We start from the raw sequence: 23,289 nt of genomic DNA, 5'->3' as shown, positions 1-23,289 counted from the left end.
GTTGGAGGAGGTGCTATATTTGGTGAAGAACAGATCTTTTCAACCTTGTTACAGGTACAAGAAAAAATCTTAAAAAACCTTTATCCAGGGGCCAGTAGAACCGATTTCTACGTTGATACGGAGTGTCACAAAGGCAAAGTTTAACTCATTGTCCGTGCATGAGCGTCACACTTCGACAACAACGTATAAGATCTGAGAAAATAAGAATCAACCTAAAATCAAATCTAGATCCAACAGAACCAGTGCAAAAAAGCGGGTTTGGTTCTTGGAAAGTTGCATGCCACCCTTACTCAACTTTATAATTTATTTTCATGCACCAACCTGACATGCAACGCCGTCCACACCGTGCAGGGACTTACACCATGATAATCGTTTCTTTTTGGGATTGGCAAATCATATCATCATGGAGAAAACATACTGCTTTGAATTTCAGATCATGGACCTGATTGCAAGCAATATAGAAAGAAGAGTTTCCCAGTACATTCAGAGTTGACACAGAGATAAAGAGGTGCCCAAGTTTAATAAAAGTCTTTTGATGGTTACACTGAAAACCTGGAATCTGATTCAGCCTTCTTGAAGGAGGTATACCTACATTATGTAACCCATTGCCTTAAGACCTCTAACTCTAGGTTAGAAGTTGGAAGTGGTGTAAAGGTTGATAAGCTTTTTCCTCTCCATGAGCAATTGATAAAAAAGACTAGTATTGTATTTTTCAGCACTGGCAATAGAACTTCAAAGGTTTGTCGCTGGCCCACTGCATGCAATTGTCAACTATCAGAGCAATGTCTGATGAGGGTGAAAGAATGTATATACACCCTGCATATGCTTTTTCAATTTTCACTTACCTAATGATTTGATAGCACGAGCATTTGTATAATACGTGCATACATATATGTACAAGAACCTGCTAGAGAAATTTTGAAGGAAAAATAACAGGCAAGGAGTTCCTAAATCATGCCAGGAGTGCCGATCTCTTTTAACTTGTGTAAATATTCATTTATTCCTTTGATTCCATGGGATAATTAACCCGATTCAGGCAGACTTAAAACATCCAGATCAGAAACACAGATTCAACTCGAAAAGCACCCAAAACTGTAGGTACAAACTCAGCAGCTGTATGAATTTATAATATGTCAACTTATACTGAGATTTCAAGTGTCACTTGAAATTGTGTATCCTTTTTGCTGAGCTGAGTGTGTTGGATAGTAGCATCGCTATGGTCATTGGACCAACACCTCCAGGAACTGGTGTAATGGCAGAAGCTACCGTACATACCTCTTCGTAACAGACATCACCAACCAGCCGATAACCACGAGGACTTTCAGCATCCTGAAACAAATAAATATTTAATTGTAAGTAGTACAATGTCTTCTTTATGCAATTGAGAAATGGAAAGATGGACCAGGAGCAATGAATTTTAACATTTTTCTTGTATAATTGACGTAAATATAAACAACCATATTGGAAATCATGGAAAGGTGAAGAGAAACAAAGATTCAAGTAATTTTAATGTAAATTTTACCAAACTTCTGAAAAGGCAAAAACTTAAGGAGAGACATTCAGATTGCAATTAAAGTTAGGCACAAGGTACAAGCTTCAAGCAATATCTTTTTATGAAAGCATGAGAAATAAGTGTTTCATGTAAACTCTTTCATATTGGTAGCATTTATTGCATTATTCAATTGTGCAGAGATGTTGAATCAAATATAGCAACAGTAGTGTTACAAAAACATTTGAGTCTCTACCAACCATATCTAGTTCAAGGACACCTAAACAATACAAAAATAAACAAATATATTCTTCTATTCTCTATTCTTTGGTTGCAGACATAACAGAAATCAGATGCACACACATATAATTCATACAAGATGGTGCATTGCGTGCACCAGAAGCCACATTTTGCTACGAGCATGCTCCATCTATAACCTCATCCACAAGTCTTAAGGTGCTTTTTGAGATTCATACTTCAAGGCATTAGGCAGGCTTAGGCACATATTTGTGCACAAATGTGCAAAACATTTGAGATAACGTCGAACAACTGTTGATAATTCAGATGATTCATTGCATATTTTTATATGCCAAACCATGTGAGCCATGAGAGACTATAGGGTCATCCTATTTTGGCCATGAAAAGAAGGAAGACTAAGAGTTCAAAGTCTCAGAAATTACTTTAGAGAGTATTTCTTGAAAATGACAATATAGAAGTCACGAGCTTTCATTAAATCGGCAGAATGCGACAAGAAATCTTGAAGGCCAGTTTGGACACATGAAAAGTGATGCTGCAAATGAATTCCGTGGGTAAATTTTTCTCTGGAATTCAGCAGTATTTGCTGTTTGGTTGGTTGGTATAATTCTTTTTTTGGAAAAAAAAAATCTACTGGAGTCATATCTACTTACTTGAGACTAGCTTTTTTGAACTAACTATTTGAAGAGGCTGCTATAAACTAAGTGTTAACAATTAATCATAATAATTAAGCCACTATAAACTAATGGAAATTTAAAATTTTTGGTGTGCACAACCTCCCTTGCCTAAGCACATTATTTCCAGTAGTTTATCATAAATTTTTCACCTTTGCTCAATCGAAATTTCTGTTGAACTCATTGCCTAGAAACACTTAAGGTCTTTGAGAATTAGCTATGCCAATTTTTATAAATAATTAAGCTTACATAGTACTTGCATATCAATTAGAAACTTCAATGAATCTTCATTAATTGAATGATACAAATACAACAAAACTTTTTTAAAAAATATAGTTGATACTCGATAACTTGGCTTTCAGTCAAGGTCTCAATATGCTTAATTCTTCTAATATGAGCCCCTTCAAAGAGGGTGAATCTTAGCACAATAGTAAGGTTGCTCTATTGTGACTTGAGATGTTATAGGTTGAAACACAGAAACAGCCTCTTCGCATGCAAGAGTGAGGCTGCGTACATATAACCCTCCCCTACATCCTGCAATGACAGGACCCTTGTGCACTAGGCTACCCAATGAGCTGCTTCCAAACTGTTATTTACTATTGTAGAAATTGCAAATGTTATTTAAATACATACTATGTATATGCACAATATAACAAGGGGCTTCAGGGACAGGCATAGCACCCATTAAATGACCCTTAATGGATTTAAAAAATAATAATAAATTGCCGAACCTGTATGGTGAGGAAGGCATCTATGCAGTACATTCTTCTATTCCATACCCAAATAAGGGATACATTCTTCTAGTGATGTCAAGAGTGTTCATGTGCTTCTTTCTAGAGCTTGCCCTCCTTGCGAGGAAACACGATCTTGCCAAAAAAAAAAAAAAATCTTTCCAAAAACTGATGGTTGCTCTTCATTTCCGGCATAAAATCTATGATGAAAGATCATATGCCATAAGAATGATGTCACAGAGAAGACAAGCAGAACGACAAATATCCTTAAAAAGCACTGATCTCTAGTGAGCAAATCTTATGCAGAATGAATCAAAAGGCTTCAACTTGAGAACAGCATCAAGAGATATAATGAGAAACATGGAGAAAGGATTAGGGAGATGGACAGAGGATATTGAAGTAGAGGAAGGCAAAAGAAATTAACCCTGAGCAGCAATAGCAGGACCAGCAGAGACCAGCGCAGAAGGCATATCTGTGGCATGGAGGAGGAGGGGAAGGAATGGTCAAGTCTCTTAGAAAGAGGGCCACTGCTCATGGGGTAGGGCTTCTCAGTTCAGACATGAAAAACATGGTGAAAAAGAAAAAAGGCTCTGACTAGGAAAGCTCTTTTTATAATGATAATAATTGATCTGGGAAATAGTTCACAGGCGGCCTTAATTAAATTTCAGTCTATGGTTTTTGATTCCATTGGAGAAGTCTGACTAAGCTATCATGGATTTTTACCCTACCCAAACAAGCAACCAAGTGTTAAAAAATAGACAGCTAACCATAACAATATAGCTAAAGCTGCTATACCTACCTTTTTGTCATTCCCCTGGAAGAATAACTTTGAATTTGTAGACTAGAAAGAATTACAGAGTTGTGATTAAGGTTACAAATGTGAATATACAATGTTAGCAATACAACCAAATTGATTCGCAATTAGTCAAAATTTAATACTTCAGCTTGCAAGAATAATAGCAATCAAAACAATTATAATAAATTGGTCCTGAAGATTGATTTTAGACAGGAATCATTAGTGGTAAGATCTAATGTAGAGAGAGCCTTTACATCGATTGGATTGATCCCAACATCTATCACAACTGCACCAGGCTTTATCCAGCTACCCCTCACCAAGTTAGCTACTCCAGCAGCTGAAATGATGATATCTGCCTGTCTTGTGATTTCCTCAGGGTTCTTAGTGTAAGAGTGAACCATGCTAATAGTTGCATTTGCTTTCTGTGAAAGTTTTAATGCCCAGAATTAACCCAAAAAAGAAACAATAGAACTGAAGAGGCCACCTCAATAAACAGTAAAAATATAATAATGTAAAAGTAAATTAGAAAAATGCTATATCAATACAAGAATAAGTAAAGAGTAATACTTGCAACAGTAATGCAGCAGGCATTCCAACAATATTGCTCCGCCCAATTACAACAGCTCGTTTCCCCTTGATCTCAACACCATACCTGTGCAACAACTCCATGCATCCTTTGGGAGTACAGGGAACAAACAAGGGATCTCTACCTTGCATAGCAAGACGACCGATATTCAGTGGATGGAAACCATCCACATCTTTCTCAATACTAACAGCATTCAAAATTTTCTCCTCATTCATATGCTGACATATAATAGATAAACATTCCCATAAGCCAAAAAGAAGAAAAAGATAAAGCAGAACTATAAGGACAACTCATAGAACTAAGAATCATACAAACACAAGTAATCATGGTAGGAATATGCTGCACATTATCTCATGATCAGTAATTTTTCTGCATGAACAAAGGAACAAACTTTTTAGATCCCACACTAGTTCTGTCTTAAATGGGCCCAGGTTCATGTGTCAGGTGCCCATGTGTGGCTAAGCATTATATAAGCATTTTTTCTTGTGGAGTGGTGTTCAAGTGTCATAAAAATATCCATGTTTAAGTGTCAATGGGGGTTTTGGGGCTAAATCAAAGGGATCATGTAACATAGTAAAAACTAGTTCTTCCACATGAAGACTATCCCAAACAATATGATGGTGACAGGTTACACAAGAAACCCAACATGTCACCATGTCATAATTTTAATAAATATGTTTAATAATTGTAAAAAAAATCAATGATGGAGATGAGTCATAAAATCTTTCTATATATAGCCTTGAGTGCAGCATACTGCTGGACTTTGAGTTTGTCATGCCTAAAATTTATTTGATAATTATCCGAAAGCATTCTTGTCAAGAAAATTATCCAAAAGCATCCATGGCTCCCACATGACTGAACACTTAACAATAAATTTGCAGGCCCCACTTCAAGCTCGGCTGCCCTCTCATAAAAATCCACCATCATATTTTCTTTCACATGCATCACACATGCCAAACGTAACATGATATCAATTTCATTTGTTAATAAACAAAGCAGATTTTGTTCAGAAGTCATGCAAGAATTCCTCATCAAATAAATAAATACAAAAATGGATATACTGAAGGAATAAGTTTGTTTGCTAGTTCAAGCATGACACAAAAGAAACATACACGAGGCAGGGGCAACTGAACTAGGATCCCATGAATTGATGGATCATCATTAAAGCGTGCAATGTGCTTAAGCACATCTTCTTCTGTGCTGTCTTCAGGCAAATTAGCTTCGTACGACTTGATACCTACAGCTTCACAAGCCTTCTTCTTATTGCGGACGTATGTTTGAGAGTCCTTCCTAGAACCTACCAGAATGACAGCCAATCCTGGAACAATGCCGGTCCCATCCTTCATCCTCAAAATTTCTCCAGCAATTTCATCTTTTATTTGCTTTGCAACTGACTTGCCATCAATAACCTTAGCAGAGGTTTCAGTGGTCATAGCCACTGTACACATAAATCAACAATCAAAAAAAGTCAATAAAAAATATTCCAACAACAGAGCATCTGAGGTAAAAGAGCAGACATAACTAAAATCAGCTAATAAAGGACACAACTTTTGGAAAGTGGTCACCGAACACTCATATGTATTTTCTTTTCATATAATAACACAAATAGTAAATGATAGCCTCTCCATTTGCTCTCTTTTACAAGAAAAACTATATTGGACCATAAGCTTTATGATCTTAAAAATGATCTTTTACTCTATTAGCTGATGTTCGCATACATGATAGAAGAAAAAGCATGTCTACTGCTATACATCACTGCTCCATTCCCTGCTTAGGTCAGTGGTCCTATATGGCATAAGGGTATTGGTGCAATACAAGGGGAGTATCCAAGTGTTAGTTGAGATAGGCCATTTCTGAGATTTCATGTCAGCATCTATTGCCGCCACTTAGGGTGGTACACTCACTTTAAAATCTCATTCTACACCTCCTTTCTAATGGAGCGTTTGGTAAAGGGTGATCATTCTAGGATCAAGAATGATGTTGGTGGAGGTGACGAGATCGCCGTATTTAGTCGCACTACAGTGATTTTATACGGCAGTGATCCCAAATCACCTCCATTCCTCAAATCACCATCTAACTCAGCGATGGAATATCCATCCTTGAGTTTGAGTATCCAAGATCACCCCACGGCAATGATCTTGGACTAAAATTTGGAGACAAAAATACCCCTTAATCTAGCGAAAAAAATTAGTATATCAATATAGTGTTAATATATTTTATCAATATTATATAAATTATATTATATTTACATTATATATATTATATTTGTAATATATATTATAACATATTAATAATCATATTATTATTCAATAATAATTTAAAATTATAATAGAAATATATTATTGTACTTTATATTTATATAATGAAATTATTTAATATTTCACTTATATTTACCTTATTTTTTAATAAAAATAAATATTAGTATTAAAATAATATATTATATATAAATAAAAATATTAGTTCTATAATAACAATTAATATATCTCCATAGAATTAATATTTATAGGATTAATAAATATATTTTTATAAATATATTAATAAATATATTAATATTTTATTATAATATATTCTATATGATTAATAAATATTTTTTATGGAATATATTAAGGATAGTTTTGGCATTACATGGTCAACGATCTCGAATTTCTACGAGTGGATACCCAAAAAATTTTAATCGCTAGAACATGCATACCAAACGTAGTGATTTTAGATCATCAGAGATCAGATTATCTCGAGATAAAAATTACGGATAATCTAAGATCACCTTAGTGATCCCATCTGGGTCACCAAATGCATGCCTGAATCTGCTCCCACACCAGGTTGCGGTAACTAAGACGGGAATGGAGCGTAGGTGTTTAGCATTTTTCAGATAGCATCCAAACATGATATCAAATTTAGCACAAGTTGTCAAAAAAGACATCCAAATTTACAGAAAGATGCAATGCTATGCTGACCAATCAAACTACAGTGTATGCTCGTCATCATAATACAGCCAATGATCAGAATTTTCCTCAGCTGAGGATTAGAATCTGTGAGGTAGGGATGGGCACCGCACACAACTTAGACAGAAAAGATATTAAGACTCGTTTCTGTTTGCATGCATCAGATGCCCTGTTGAAATTGCATTAGCCCAACTGCTTCTCGCTTTCATCTCTCAAACTGTCTTAGTACTTGCTCTGATAACTAAAACAACACCGCCCACTAATAATCCAAAAGTCTTTTTTTAATGGTGCTCTACAATTCAACCAATCAATCAAAAGTAGGCTAGCTATCTCCTGAAAAGGGCTTATTATCAACAAAATATAACATAATGCATTTCTCAAATCTCTAGCAATCAGCAACTTGCAAAAAAGGAAAAAGAAAAAAAGGAAAAAAAAGTTCCGTGCGGGCGGATGAGAAGGTTTCCGCTTTTATCACCGTTACAGCAGCTGGATTACAGTCTAACAATCTCTAAACTGAATTGAAGTAGAATCGTAAAAAGCATCAACCGAAATACCAGGAGCGACGGCCGATGAGCTCCAATGCGGAGAGGCAGCGGATCGAATCGCATTCATCCCCAAGGGATTCCATGCGATCGAGACCGAGCGCTGGAATTGGGACACCCGACTTTGTACGCTCCTCTGGAAGGGAAGAAGCCGTGCCGTCGCCCGCGAAGAGCAGTCCGATAGCGCCGATGCCATACTCCGGCGCCCGAAGACAGAAGAGGCGAAAAGAAAGGAGGATTATAGGGCCAGGGTCTCGATCGAGACGGCAAGGGAGAATAAATGGGAGGCTCTGCTAGGGTTTCCTAGAGGGGAGCGGGCGGCCGAGACGCTCGCCTTTCCCGTTTCGGAGCCCCGCCCGAGGCGCGCCTTTGAAGTCCACATTGCACTGAATTCCCATCAAAAGGAAGTCCACCCGAGTTTGGACTGAGGTAACTTAATCATAGCCGTTTGATTAGATCTGGGCGACGTTAGAAAGAAATGCACATGTACTTCTAACGTACGTGTAGTCCTATATCTTCAATAATTTTTGAATATAATATTGAAAAAAATTAAATAATACTTTCTTCTCTTTTTTTTTGAGTAAAATTCTAAATTATTATAATCTATCAAGCATATACTAATATTTATTATTTTATTATTTGGTTCTTTAGGTATATAATAAGCTCATTTTTTGGCTATTATTTGTGAACAAATATTGGACATCCCAACATTAGATTAAAGTCATTAGTCTAACCTCCTTCCTCTCGATATAAACTGAGATGAACAACTTTAGCAAAAGCCGGAAAGCTAATTTGCACATGTCAATAAAGACCGACGGTTATAGCAACACTGTTGTTAACACACGATCAATGATCATCACCGTTTGCTACTCATGCAAAACGTTCCCCACATTGTAAACATGCAACTCATCGTTACTTGGCAATTAAAGGCATGCCGTGCCAAATCAGATAACATATCGATTTACTACCCTACATAAAGAGATAGTCTGGAGTCCTCAGATAAGGTTATTCAGAAATTCTACTTTGTAAGAATTTTTCTTCCCATACTATTGACTTAATATTATAACTCAGAAATCAAAAGGTTTCCATCAAAAATCTTCCGACAAACGAACTTCTTGTGCGTTATCCACAAAGAAGATCAGTTCTTTCACACCTCGATCGATCTGTTCAATTCGGTTCTCATCGATCTCAAAGCCATACAACCCATATTCCTACCTCAACCCAGAATTTTGCGATAACACTTTACATTTACATGCCATCTAATAGAACATGAACCGTGATGGATGTACACAGCTTCGCAATTTTCAACTCATCCCTCCTTGCATCAACCCCATCCCAAAACGTAGTTGTATCAGCCCCCACACATGGGATGGCCAGTCGCAGTTTGGAGGGCTGCATCATAGAGTCGTACAATGTCCTATTGATCGCAGCACTAAATCCATGTGGTCTGGATTTGCAAATTTAGATCCAAACCCTAATGAGTCCGAATCCGGGTCGTTAGGTATCCACACCCGACCAGACCCGAAAGCACAGCTGTCTACTGGCTCCCAAGGTCTAGCCTAGGTTCCTTTCCGTACTTGATCCGCTTCTCTCCTCGCTCTTCTCTCTTTCTTGCCCACGAAAGCCTCCGTTTTTCTCCATCTTTTGGTCGAACCGACTCTGTTCCACCACGAGGCCGATGTCTTCCTTGCTGCCAGAAACCGGCATTATTCCTCGAGTAAATCCGGGGCAAGGCCGCCGGTTCTTCTCTCGAAGAATCCCGCGGAGACCGAGCTCCGTAATGTGCGTCTCTTCATCCAAGAAGCTCGAGAAATCCCCAGCCATCACATCCCAAATCCATTCGTTCCCTATTTTGGTACGATTATTCGATTCTCTTACTTCCATTTGATCCAGACGATGATGCTGGAAAAGAGAAAAAGTGATTTTGATGCAACATAATCGAGTTAAAAGTAACTTGTTTGCAAACTTTCTAGCGATTTTTTGATTTGAATTGCGCTACTAGTGAAGCCAAGGCCTTTTGGGGATTAGGGTTTAAGGGGTTCATGAATTTAAAAGTCTTATGTATTTTTTTATACTTATTACTGGTGCTTAAAGAGTAGCAAAGGTTGCAGCGATTCGAGCATTTGTTTCTAGTATGAAATATACGCTGTAAATTCATCGTGAAAATTTGGGCTTATTTGGATGAAATATATTAGTTGGTTCCTATTGGATGTACAAAATGGTATCTAGGGTGCTTATAGGTGTAGGAATTGCGGACTTGGGAAAAACAGTACTGGTATTTGGTGCGAGCTTGGATTCAGAAAACTTCATGGTTATCTTAGATGGTGAATTTGACTTGACGAATTCCTCAATTGTTGGTTAGACTGAGCTAGGGTCAGTTTATATCATGTCAAATTCATCATTGGTAATGCAGAGGCTAGTATTTCTTTTTGCTGTATTTCTTCAAAGATTAATGAAGGCTCGTGTGATTAGGATTACTGACACTCAATATCCAGAACAGGAAAACATCGGGCAGGAAGAGGAAGCCCTTGTCGCAATAGTCTGGTGATCCTTATAATCGATCATGTATGCAGAAGTATACTCATGGCAAAAGAGGCTTTCTGTGTAACAGGGAATGGCAACATGATTTGCTATTTGGGCGTAACTTTACACATTCATTGAGTAAATACAACCAGTCGCATCAGCCATCAAAATGCCCTGAAGATAACCAGGTATTACAGAGGAGGGATCCCAAATCTTGGATCCAGGATGATCAACAACAAAGGAAGCCACCTAGTTAGCCGCCCTGTTCTCTCTGAAAATATGCTTGGACCACCCGCTTTTGTGCTTGTATACCTGCAAGAAATCGGAAAATGAAGGAGCATATGGTCATGGATGCATAGGTTAATTAGAATGGATCTTGAATGACGATTAGTTCGAAAGGTAGGTTAGTTAGAATGGAGCTAGAATGAAGATTACTTCAGAAAGGTGGTGTTTGGACATAGGAGATGAAGGGTTCTCTGTACATTTTTTTTGGTTGAAATTTCAGATCATGCGATATCTTGTTGGACTTGCTATGAATATCTCTGAAACAAATTCCCCTGCTTTAAGTGTTTCAAGTGGTTAGTTCTGTAGCAAACTGTCATTTTAAAGGATTGACAAGGTAGTAAATTGCAATATATATGAACAGCTGAAGGGGGGATGAAATCATCGTGCACCTTCTTATTTTGCTTCTCTGTCCTGAACATCTGGAGGTGATGTTAAAAAATGCATGCCCCAGATTTATTGTTAAATTGTCTCTTCGTAGATCATAAGATAGATGGCATGCTTTAAGCCATGAGGAGAAGCATCATAGTCTTTCATTTTGTTGGTGCTTTCAGGACTCAAAAAAAAATCATTCTTTAAGCTAAAACGTACACCCTTGGCATCTTATCTTGCAAAGCAGTTCACCGAGCATCGATGGAAGCTATCCAAAGAATTCTGGTGATTGCCATTGTTGGTTTTGCTGGTGTGCTAATGTATTTTTGATCTTCTTTTTCTGGAGGCCAAGGCAAGATTTTCCTTCCACTTTGTTGTGCAAAGGGTTGTTGATCTATAGGTGTTATTGTTACGAGCTTTGGGGTATTTAGACTTATCATTTCCACTCACTGCTGTACCAGATTTACTTTTAATAGAATTGCATATGGTGAGATCCCACATTTCCCAAAAAATGTTTAGCTGTTAAGAACACTAAGTTTAATTTTTAAATGCTTCCGCTGTATTTTTTGAAAATAAATGCATGCAGCCCGCAAGGATTCCTTTCGTATTGACAAACAAGGATGAAGGCATTTGTCACTCATGTATTTGTTTCCAACCAGGCTTGTTGATCAGTTATTTTGCTGATGTAATTTAAATAGCTACATTTGCAACACACTGATTTTCCTAATTGTATCTGTTTCAAGTTATTATGTCCAAATGTATTCTTTAGGTTAAATTGCGATATGCATATGGGCTTTTCATCTTCCAGCCTCTAGGCAATTTTTCTGACCTTGAGCTGAAATGTTTTATAATTAGCTTGGGATTAACTTGGCTGGAAGTAATGAAGAAAAATATAAGATTTCCTGTGATATCATTTGTAATTTTGTAGCTTTTGATAAGAGTGATTGCTGAAGAAGTATTTGTAAAACCAACTCCAAATATTTTTGACAAGGCTCCATATTTAAAACTGTTTTCTTAAATAATGAGGGGAATCTTGCATTATTAAAGGCTAATGTATCAACTCATGATTATAAGTTATATACGTTGAGTGGGTAAGACTTGTTAATCATGATTGTGTAACAATTACGAAAATGGAGATGATACAATTGTTTGTCCTGTTACCAAATTGAAACCTAAAATATATAATTGCTATCTACATTTTTTGTAGAGCTTATGGGCATGTGTTTGACTTTACACCTTGTTTTGTAATTTATTTATGTTGAATTGTGAAACTTATTTCACTAGACAACAATAACCAACAAACATACTGCCAATTAGTGAAGGTTTGCATATTAATTTCTTTTTTAGGATTTGTTCTTCTTAATATGTGGCATGATTTTTCTCTGTGATTACGTCTCTACATCTTCCGACCCTTAAAAACAAAATTGGTGTGTCCTCTTCTCAAGGCTTCCTTAGATCTTTGTTTCACGCATTTTGTGCAACTTCTGTCCTATTCTCACTAATTGCAAATATATAACACTGAAATTTAATAACATCTCCACATTTTTGCTAACTCTCCTGAAGTTGGTTGCAACAGTTGCTGGTTGGAAAAGGCACTGGTATCCTTTTAAAGATTGTGAAAGTTGCTGGTGAATGGAGATTCTTTTTCTTGTATTCTAATAGTTTTTGGTGTGAATAATGTACAATTATATATTAAATTAAGACTGTCATGAAGCAAACAAATGAATATTTTTTATGCATCATTGTTTTTTTTAAGCATTAAATTAAAGTGACCCTAAGGGAAATTTTTTGATGATTTTTTCGCTAACATATTAGATGATTACTCTTGATCATTTTAGGTGAATGGATGCACTGGAAAGATGGGGAAGGCTGTTGCAGAAGCAGCAGTTTCTGCAGGCCTTGAATTAGTGCCCGTATCATTCAGCAGTCAAGAGAAGTCTGGTAGAACTGTACAAGTAGGCAGTACAGAGATTCAAATACATGGCCCATCTGAAAGAGAAAATATTCTGTCCTCAATGTTCGAAAAATTTCCCAATCTTGTGGTGGTGGATTATACTGTTCCTGATGCAGTGAATGGTAAATTTATTTTAAATTTTTATGGTGTTTCCACCAAGTTGTTTCTATCCATTCATATTTTTATGTTTAACACCATTAGAAAACAGATGGATAGCACTCTAAAGAATAAAATATTTTAGGGACTATTATATTTGGGCCAATGCTGCATACTTAGTTGAAGTGCTATGCTGCTAGCATCTGGAAGCCAGTTTTGCTGAAATTTTAAGAAACAGAATTAAGTTTTGATGTCAACTAGATGATAATATAAGCTAATAGAATTGCATCAGATTAACATTACGACTTACTATTGTGCGACAGAAGGTAAAGCACCAGTCCTATGTTTGTTTTCCCTAAAACATCTGCTTGTCCTCCTCCGCCTCCTCCAACTTCGATGACTCCTCTTTCCCCTCCTCGTCCCCTTCCCTTCAAGTGACTTTGATATCTAAACATGAGGTCATGTTTTGGTTTCTGTAGGAAATGCTGAACTTTACTGCAAAGTAGGTGTGCCATTTGTAATGGGCACAACTGGGGGGGACAGGGAGGTACTGTATAAGACAGTGCAAGATGCAAATGTGTATGCAGTAATCTCACCACAGATGGGGAAACAGGTGCACTGGAGAGTACCTCTGATTAACTGAGGAAGCTTTGGCTGATGTTGTCTCCTACAGTTAAATATCCAAGATAATTTATTTCCAACACCATCTTGTTATTTCTTTGTTTTGGCAGGTTGTTGCATTTCTTGCAGCGATGGAAATTATGGCCGAAGAATTTCCTGGGGCCTTTTCAGGCTATACTTTACAAGTACGATTTTCCACCTCAGGAATTTTCAACTAATGAAGTCATTCCACTTTTTCTAACTACTACTTGGAGGTTTTGTTTTATACTGTTAGTGAATGTCTTTGGGCAAGTCATTGGGAAAGAAGAGCTATGCTCAGGGTTACTTCTTTTATAAAATTTTGTAAATTAATGAACTCTAGCAATCACATTGCTTCTTTGTTACAACAATCAATCTTGCCTCTGTTTAGCAGTTTGTATAATTGTTTACATGTATCTACAACTAATGATAATAACTCTTGGCTTGCATAAAGAAGCAAACTGGCAGACCTTCATCCTTCTGACACTGGTCATCCAGATGAAACTTTAATCTCTTATCATGTACTTGATCCAGGATGCAGAGCAGGGTTCAGTGTGGTTACATGATCCATGCTGTGATCTTTTTGAGGGGTGGATTGAGATTATGGGCCCAGAGAGACAGAGAGAGAGAGAGAGAGAGAGAGCACTGGTGGTGTTCTGATCTGTTGCAACAGCATATACCTTTTAAGCATTTTGTTACCTTGAACATGATTTATGATCTGAGCTCTCTGGGCGAATTTACCATGTGGCTTTATTAATTAATCTCACACTTATGCTGCTCATTTGTTGTTTGTTATCTGCATGTGTAATTGTCATGTGTCTCTATTGCTATGTATGACAATTTTGCTAGGTTATCCAATTGTAATTGCTGACATCTTTGGTACTTTTGGGTTTATCACTTTTGGGTTTTTCATTTTCTTCTTTTCTTTACTTTTTGTATTTTTAACATTGAGAGTGAAAAATTATACATATTTTTGTTAATACTTAATGAACAAACAAAGTCATAAAGAAAAATAAAGGAGCAAACCAACCAAGCTAGTCAGCCAATTCAGCTAGTTCTTCACCCATCAGATAAACTGAAGGGGGCACTGCATGTTAGAAGGCATTTCAAGCTAACTTTTGGAGCCTAGTTGGAGACTTAATTTAGAAAATATGAACATGCTAAGAACAAGCAGCACTGGTGAAAAACTTTTTTAGTATATGAATACTCAGCCATAGGACAGAAACAGACAAAAAATTGGCCTAGTTACCTAGGAGCTGCAGCACCGTATTGTTCAGCATGAAGGGAAGAATGGTTTTCCTGGTTGAATTCCCTTGTACTTTTCTTTCCACCATTATAGTGCCATTCACTAATTTAGGTTACTACTAGAGCATCACATATCTCAGAAATCACTCATCTATCAGTAATTGTTTTTTCTTTTCTATTAGTTGTATTGGCTAGATCTTCAAAGAAATTACTGTGCAGGTCATTATGTTATGTACAGCAACTTGACTACACTAATTAGCTAGCTTTCATTCGCGTTTGTTCATTTGTTTGTTTATTTGTTTATTATCCAAAGTTGGTTCAAATCTTCAGTGAAATACATTTATTTCATATTAATAAACTATAAGTAATGGGACAATAAACTTTATTTGCTTCCTATATCTGTTTGTCTTCAAAACTTATTATTAGGAATGCTTTAGGCAATTTAGCAATTGCGTATCAAATGAAACTATTGATTAAAAAGAGAGAGAATATAGTTACTGTTTTTCTGTTCTTCTGATTCTCATGTCCTTTATAGATCTCTATGATCTTCGTTACATTGTTTTAGATGTCTATATTTCTTTTTCAAATGGAAGTTGTCATTTTGCTTGAAATTGTCTTGTTAGTTTAAGGAGCTACATATGGCTGAACGTTGAACAGGTGTAATATAGCTGGTCTTGATAACTAATTAGATAATTGTGTGCACATAAGCAGGTGATGGAGTCGCATCAAGCAAGCAAACTGGACACATCTGGTACTGCAAAAGCTGTCATTTCATGCTTTCAGAAACTTGGTGTCTCCTTCTGTTTGGATCAGGTGATTCAACCAGTCTTGTCACCCAATTTTCTCATTGACTACTTACGAACTTTGGACAGGTTTATTAATTCCTTTTCTTTTTTGAGTTCAAAGGTTGATTAATTGTTTGAGATTGCAGGACTAGTTTTAAACTACAAACTCTTCTGATCTTTTAGCTTCATGCTGGTTTATTTCTCACTTATAGCTCTGCATGAGATATTCCTTCCTCAAATTGAAAATGCTTGCTTATCCCTTTTTTTATCTTACTATGATTTGTAGGAAAAGACGGTTGCAAATAAGGAGGTTGATATAATTCATTTTCCCTTATATAGTAAAGATTGCTACTGGTCTTTAGGACAATTTCATTGATTCACTGTTGCGGTTTTTTATTTATACTCAGAAGGTCTGCTGGATGGTCAGCTTTAACTGATTCTCTGTTATAATCCCATCAATTGAAATCAAAATAGTGATGGGAAGTGTTTCTGCATATTATAAAAATCAAGGAGCAGTTTTAAGAATTCTCAAGAATATCTACGTGAACTTTTTATGCTTGCCTGAAACTTGTTTTTCATCAGTTTTCCAATTTTCTCTCCCTTTAACAGATCCAACAGATAAGAGACCCTAAACGGCAACTTGAAATGGTGGGCGTCCCTGAAGAGCATTTATCTGGTCATGCATTTCATATGTACCATCTAACGTCACCTGATGAGACGTAATTAATCATCCTGAGGCACAATTTAGATTAAACTAAAGAAATTTTCATCTCCTCCAGCTTACTGTGTTATAAATTTATTATTTTTTTCCCTCAGAGTTTCTTTCGAGTTCCAGCACAATGTCTGCGGCCGATCAATATATGCAGAGGGAACCATTGATGCTGCCATATTTCTGTCCAAGAAGGTTCTGTTCTCTTATCTATATCTTCTTTTCTACTACATATCTGTTCATTTTTTTTTATCTGAAAAAAAGAAAGCTTAATGTTGTACAACATGCAGGTCCAGTCCAAGGCTCAGAAAAGAATATACAACATGATTGATGTCCTGAGAGAGGGTAATATGCGATGACGATTTTTCTTTTTATTACTTCCATCGGTCTGGTTCGACAATGTTGATTCATGTTGTAAAATTTTGCAACTTGTGGCAGTTTAGGTAGGAAACTTGGGAGTATGCATTTTCCTTTATAAATTTTAATTTCAATTTTTCTGGTCCAAGTGTAGATCTTTATATGATCGATACTTTATGTAATTGTCTTCAGTTCTGGATTTTTAGTTGATATCCAGAGGCAATATCAATGTTAGACATGGGCCTTGTTGTACCCTAAAGAGTCAAATAGCTTAAGCTCTGCCAGGCCTATTTCTTGTGTTTTAGTTTGCATGTGAAATCTGGTTTCCAGTGCTTGTATCTTCTTTACATGTTGCCACCAATTAATAAGGTTACCCTCGTGGGTTTGTCGCATGCGCATCTATAATGATCTTGCACAATCAGAGTTCGTTAAGTTGAAGAGTGGATGGTGACCTGTTTAAGTTTGTCTGTTTTTGGGCTCTATAGGTATTTGCCTATTCAGTTGATTGAGATATGCTGATTCACATTCACTTCTTCTTCTTCTTCATCATCTTCTTCATTTTCAGATTTCTTTATTGAATTTCTCAAATGGTGTTAGTAATTAGTGTTATAAAGGAACAAGAAGTGATTCTTCCGATCAATATTTTGTGTATGCCAAAATCAGTCCTGGGGAATACCTATGGTTTATCAAGTAATAGAGGGATTTGGTTCAGTTCTTACCTCCTCCCTAATTCTCCTAGTATCTCTTATTCGCTTATGTAAAGTTTTCAAGATTATGGTCATTATTGGCAGTATTCTCTCCCTCCCTTCCCCCGTGTGTGTGTGTGTGTGTGTGTATTATTTTGTTCCAAGTTGGTAGGAAGGTAAATGCAGTTGAAGTCATATATAATGGTGATGCTGTTGATTGGGAAGCGCCATGTGTTATCCTATTAGACACTTCAGCTTGCTCCAACAACCTAAGAAAGACTTATGACCAGTGAAGAAGATGGTTTAATGCTTGGGGTCTGAAAGCAACCAACTTCCATTGTTTGTAATAGTAATATTGAATTCTGTTTTGCTTCTTGATTTGTCTGCTCTTAGCGACATCCCATGGACCATTGCTTTCGAGATTGGTTCTTGGACAGAAGCTTCTCAGACTCAGCTTCATGGGGATGGGAAGGTTTTTAACTAAACCGGTAAATTCCAAAAGAGCAAAGGGCGACAGAGACTCATCGCTTTTGGTACTTCGGAAAAACAAATCTTGATCGAACTCATATTTGCCCAATGGATACAATCCGCTCATGGTTCTCCATTCAAGAACTAAACCATGGACAAATTCGGCGAGAAGTATCAAATCACACAGAACTTGGAAAATCTTGGATCTAATTCCGTACATCCCTCCGAAATCTTGTTTGATGGTTTATGAGTTGTGATCATTAGTTATTACCGAAAATTGTTGTATTAGAATGGTAGAACTTTAAGAGGCCTGAATCCTGTGTCTCCTGATTTGAAAGAAATTCAAATTCTTGTGCATATAACTATTTGCATATTATCACTTGACTTGATGATGGGCAGCCAACAAGCTGCTGGATGGATAAATTAACCGGGAGACATGCAGTTGAAATGTGCTCTCCAGAACAGTTATCTGAAGCAGGCAGCTTTGGCTGCTGATCCATTGGTGTTTGTGCCACAGGATCTGGATTCCTATGCTTGGAAGAAACTAGACGATCCATCATGTGTCAAGTTACAGCATGACTACAAAGTTGCAGGCAAGTCAATTTTGGCATTGGAAAAGAACAAAGACAGGGTTCTGGATATAGTGTTCAGGTGTTTTTATCAGTTATTGTTGTCGGAGTTATTTAGGATTAAAGGGTTTATCAATAAGTGGATGTACAGGAAATTTGCTTAAGCGTCTGGGAAGTCTTTGGATATCGTTACTTTTTCCAAAGGAAACAGCAGTTAGGCCTCCGTCCATAGAAGACTCGCTCTTCAATCAAAGAAGACTGGGAAAAAAAAGAAGCCTCCTCGTAGAAGAAGAAGAAGAAACGGAAGCAGCCTTTGGCCATGGAAAGACACATTTGCTTGCCCAGTTTATGTAGCTCCAGACTTTTTACAAAGAAATGTCTCGGATGTCTCACTGCTGATTTGAAGCTTTCACTTGTTTCTGTCTATACTGTTACCATACAGACTGCTACAGATGTAGCAATAAGAAAGATCCAGTTAGGTCTTCTTTTTCATCTTAAAAATAGTAATACATCGATCTAAATGTCTATGAGAGGTCAATGATTAATTATTACTTTTTATTAACTTGGAAATACTCTAGATCCTGTTTGCTATCATTTCAGAGACATCTTTTAGGTCCCTAGGCCGGTTGATAGAATCAAAACCTCCATGACCTGATGAAAATTTAGAGTAAAAGCTACAAAGCTACACAAGATGGAAAAGTCTGAAAGGAGGTGAACATCTTGTCCAGTGCAGCATGGTGGGATCTGCAACTTTAATTGATTTCTATATTTCACATGATTCAATTTCCATCTCCCACTATTCACTAACTTCTTGACACTGGGCATCAACTAGATCATCATTCCCTGTACTTTTGAATCAGCCATGTCAAGGGCCATGTAGAAATTTAGATGCATGTAAAAGTAACTGGGATGGAAGCCTGCAACAGTGACTTAATGGTGCAAAGGCTATTATCATGAAGGTATTTACAGTTTGATGCACTCACCAAACAAGCTATCTAGCATCAAGTGCATTAAGGAAAGTATCACATGAGTGGGTACATGGGACTCGTCTTTCATGCATGTGATCTTTATGTACTGCATCAGTTCCTGGTTGTCATGGTGACTTGGTGCTGTGAGCAAAGAATTGAAGTGGTGCTAGATATAATACAATCAGAGTGTCATTTAAGTTATGAAATAATTGTGATGTAAATTTCAAAGTTCAATTTTTGGTAGCTATGGAAGGTACTGGAACTTGAGGCTAAAAGCTAAAGGTGGATTGGATCAACAAGTAGAAGTACATACATAAGTATACATACATACATATATACATATATAATGGAGAAAGTGGAAATAGAATTGCACAAATATTTCAGAGGAGGAAAGATCAGATGGTCTTTTGGATTTACAAGCATTGATTGAACATTTTCCTGGATATATGACTCGGGTTTGATTGGAATTTCCTGTGAATAACAAGATTATCGAAAGGAGAAGGATGATATCTCGACGGTGCATCAATTCTCTTATACACGAACTTTTGTGCACTGCGCATCTTATTCCCAAATTTCACTTATTGATGGTAATGACAAAGGAATGATGAGTGTCATCACTCATCAAAAGCAAGTTGATATATAATCTGGGCTGTGGATGATCTACTGCTCTAATATTGCGCTAGTGAAGCTGGGAATGAACGCTAAAGGCCAGGTATTTGCTGATAGTATACATACAAGGTATTCAAAGCACTACACTTGAAACCTACCTTATAGCAAGATTAAGATTGATCCATCTGGCTACTAGGTGAGCATGAAAGCAAAGGTAGAGTTGAAAGATGAGAATGAACGCTTCTCATTTGATAACGTGCTGAACGACAGAGCCACCAGTTTAGAAGATACGTGAAAATAAATATAGAGGAATTAAAAAGATCTAAAGCTTAGAATGCCTGAACGTTTACTGTAGATAAAGTAATTGTCCTATTAGAATCAACGGGGATGTAGCTCAGATGGTAGAGCGCTCGCTTAGCATGCGAGAGGTACGGGGTTCGATACCCCGCATCTCCACCTGTTAGCCGGTTTTTCCAAAACCCTAATTTCATCTTTTTGTTTCGTCAAAAAGAAAAAAACATTTTTATCAGGCTTAAACTGGAGTATTCTCTCTCATATTGCCATAACCAATGAAAGCTTTCGACAGGTGAATTCGTGGGATTCTCCATTTCTCCTCCACTTCAGCCTGACCTCATCCCATACTTCTCATTTGGCCTTTATTTTATTTTATTTTCTTTTTTTTTTTTGTTTTAACCAATGTTGGTGATGAGGTTTGGTGCAAGATTCTGTATCATGTGGTTTTTTTTTTTTTTTTTTTGATGAGTCGATCTTTGCACTGATGTTGCTCCTCAGATTGCCATCATCACAGCATTAACTGCTGCCAAGGAGGGCAAATATGCAGGGTAGAGTAGTGTCTCTTTATCTCCATTTGTATTTAATTGATGGTTTGCCATTTGGTATACTTAGCTGCATAGTGATGTCCTGTGGTTTGTTCAAATTTACAACGAGCCTGGTACATGCATTTAATCTTTTTGCCATTGAAAGCCAACGCCACAGCATTGCTGCCAAGGAGGTCAGATATGTGGAGAAGTGCCTCTTTATCTAGATCTATTAGAGACTCAGGCCTTCTGCATCATGAATCCAATTGACCAGATAAATACATCAACATATATAATATGCCCACAATAAAAGAGCAAGAAGAATTGTGAAGAACAGAACTCATTGGATGGTGTGCATAAGGCACATTTGGATCCTTGTTATGTCAGCATAACATCTCAAGATATCGAGCAGAGAATGGATGGACCGAGGATTCATGGAATAATATCTTAAATAGGGATGAACACTAAATTTTTGAAATCAAGTTCTAGGATGGAGCAAATCAAAGACCAAGAACAACATGTAAAGAAACTCTTCAAGATTCTAAAGAAATTACATGTTTACAGGGAGGCAAACGGGGCTGCTGATTGCTGGAGGAGTGCGACTCCCACCATGCCTCACACGTCTACATGAAGACAAATGGGGCTGCTAACTAGATAGCTTCCTATGCGACCCACCACTTCGGTGGTTTCGTCTGAGTAGACAGTGGGTCTGTGCCAGGGCCTTTATGTAGCCTTCTGCTTTCTAATTTTGTTGGCCGCATTCACATTCGTAGTGTGTGAGCTGCCGTTGTACAAAAAAAAAAAAAGAGTCATCTTATCGCTTTGATTGTGAAGAGGAGGAGGAAACTGATATTACGGCTATAGATTCTGTATGAACTCAAGTGCCGTCTCTAATGATTCAATCACAAGCACCCCCTCCAAGATAAACAAGATTTGCCCCAATGGTCTATTGTGGCCTAATAGATGAGTCTAAGGTCAAAGGACATTCATGCACGTACTACTCAATCTAAGGTGCAAGCTGACTCCCACGAGCATACCAAAAAATTTCAAACTTGGGGTTACGTAATGATCCTTATTTAAGGAATTGCAGTCTCTTAGTGTTGAACCATTCAGGATGTTGCACAATGATGGCACTGACGCTTATGCCATTGAATTTCCATTTAATTTTGGTAGTAGCTTTATTTTTAATATTGAAGATTTGGTTACAATCCTTGATGACTCTTTTGCTGAACCCTCTTCTGAGCCCGATGCTTATTCTATTACTGATTCCATGCCATCTTCATTTTCTTTTCTCCTCTATCGACCACAAAAAGAGTATATTGATTCTATTTTAGCCGAGAAAATAGTTTTTACCAGTAATGAAGGCATCCAACGTTCTCTGGTTTGTTGGCGAGGACGACCAAATTCTTTCCATCTACTAGGATTTGTTTTGCGTAAATATCCTTCTAAATATAGAAAATTGTATGAATATCCTTGTAAAGTTACTATTTGCTTGCATACCCTTATAAAAATTTCTATTTGCACGCTTACCCATTAAGGGTATTTTAGTCATTTTAATTTGAAACCGTTAATTTTTTAACGGCGTTAGATGGCATGGATATATATGCAAAAATAAGAATAAAAGCGGATAGAATAGCAAAACAAGTATTTTACGAGGGTATACATGCAAATATCAATTTTGGAAGGGTATTCACGCAAAATCCGATATTTAGAAGGGTATCCATGCAAAAAACCCTTATTTTTATAATGATTTTAAGTGTGTGGGTATGTCCCTAACAAATTTGCTTTATAAATAAACTCTAAAATGTCTGCTGAAGAATGGTTTATTCATTAAATATTTTCTTTAGATATGTTATTATGTAATAAAAATCATTCTCTAAAAAACAACAGCCTGCAAATAATAGCATGATGATCATCATGAGACTTGTACGTAACCAGAATGTGTAACACTCTTAGTATTTCATAAATTCATATGTTTAATATACTAAATATTTTGCGGCATAACGATGCAAGCTACAATTAAGCTGTAATATACCATTAAAACTGCTAATATTGCAACAAGAGAACAACTCAAAAACAACTCAAAAAAAAAAAGAAACAACTCAAAGAAGGGATATCTACTTACCCCAAAAAAAGGGAGCTTTGAATTTATTTTTTTTTATTTTACATTTAAAAGCAGTCCAATATCTTATCT

The 23,289-nt window shown here is 36.8% G+C and overlaps 2 protein-coding genes and 1 non-coding gene across 6 annotated transcripts; 2 read left to right on the top strand and 1 right to left on the bottom strand.

Moving 5' to 3' along the window:
• Positions 1–974: 974 nt before the first annotated feature.
• Positions 975–8,395, bottom strand: LOC103720461 (bifunctional protein FolD 4, chloroplastic). 2 transcript variants are annotated; one of them, XM_008810167.4, is made up of 5 exons: positions 8,028–8,395; positions 5,644–5,969; positions 4,513–4,749; positions 4,200–4,367; positions 975–1,329 (listed from the first exon to the last, which is right to left on the bottom strand). In XM_008810167.4, the coding sequence occupies exons 1-5, from the start codon at positions 8,209–8,211 to the stop codon at positions 1,159–1,161; spliced, it is 1,086 nt and encodes a 361-aa protein (XP_008808389.2). In that variant the 5' UTR covers positions 8,212–8,395; the 3' UTR covers positions 975–1,158. The 2 variants fall into 2 exon arrangements, with proteins under 2 accessions (XP_008808389.2, XP_008808390.2); XM_008810168.5 differs by lacking the exon at positions 4,200–4,367 and having other exon boundaries at positions 8,028–8,386.
• Positions 8,396–9,566: 1,171 nt separating this feature from the next.
• Positions 9,567–17,281, top strand: LOC103720459 (4-hydroxy-tetrahydrodipicolinate reductase 2, chloroplastic-like). Of its 3 annotated transcripts, none has more exons than XM_008810165.6 (8): positions 9,571–9,870; positions 13,031–13,268; positions 13,722–13,855; positions 13,974–14,048; positions 15,838–15,939; positions 16,521–16,630; positions 16,728–16,815; positions 16,911–17,281. In XM_008810165.6, exons 1-8 carry the CDS (start codon positions 9,694–9,696, stop codon positions 16,977–16,979), a joined length of 993 nt encoding a protein of 330 aa, XP_008808387.4. In that variant the 5' UTR covers positions 9,571–9,693; the 3' UTR covers positions 16,980–17,281. The 3 variants fall into 3 exon arrangements, with proteins under 3 accessions (XP_088568423.2, XP_008808387.4, XP_088568422.2); XM_088712296.2 differs by having other exon boundaries at positions 9,629–9,870; positions 11,375–13,268; XM_088712297.2 differs by lacking the exons at positions 15,838–15,939; positions 16,521–16,630; positions 16,728–16,815; positions 16,911–17,281 and adding an exon at positions 14,416–14,658 and having other exon boundaries at positions 9,567–9,870.
• A 3,379-nt stretch (positions 17,282–20,660) lies between these two features.
• Positions 20,661–20,733, top strand: TRNAA-AGC (transfer RNA alanine (anticodon AGC)). Its single transcript has one exon. It is a non-coding gene; the product is annotated as a tRNA-Ala (tRNA).
• Positions 20,734–23,289: the final 2,556 nt, after the last annotated feature.

Source organism: Phoenix dactylifera, chromosome 16 (genome assembly GCF_051530095.1).
Source record: "Phoenix dactylifera cultivar Ajwa chromosome 16, Ajwa_hap1_PhDact_Kaust_v1.1, whole genome shotgun sequence".
NCBI classification, from domain to species: domain Eukaryota; kingdom Viridiplantae; phylum Streptophyta; class Magnoliopsida; order Arecales; family Arecaceae; genus Phoenix; species Phoenix dactylifera.
This window is presented reverse-complemented; position numbering and strand designations above follow the sequence as displayed.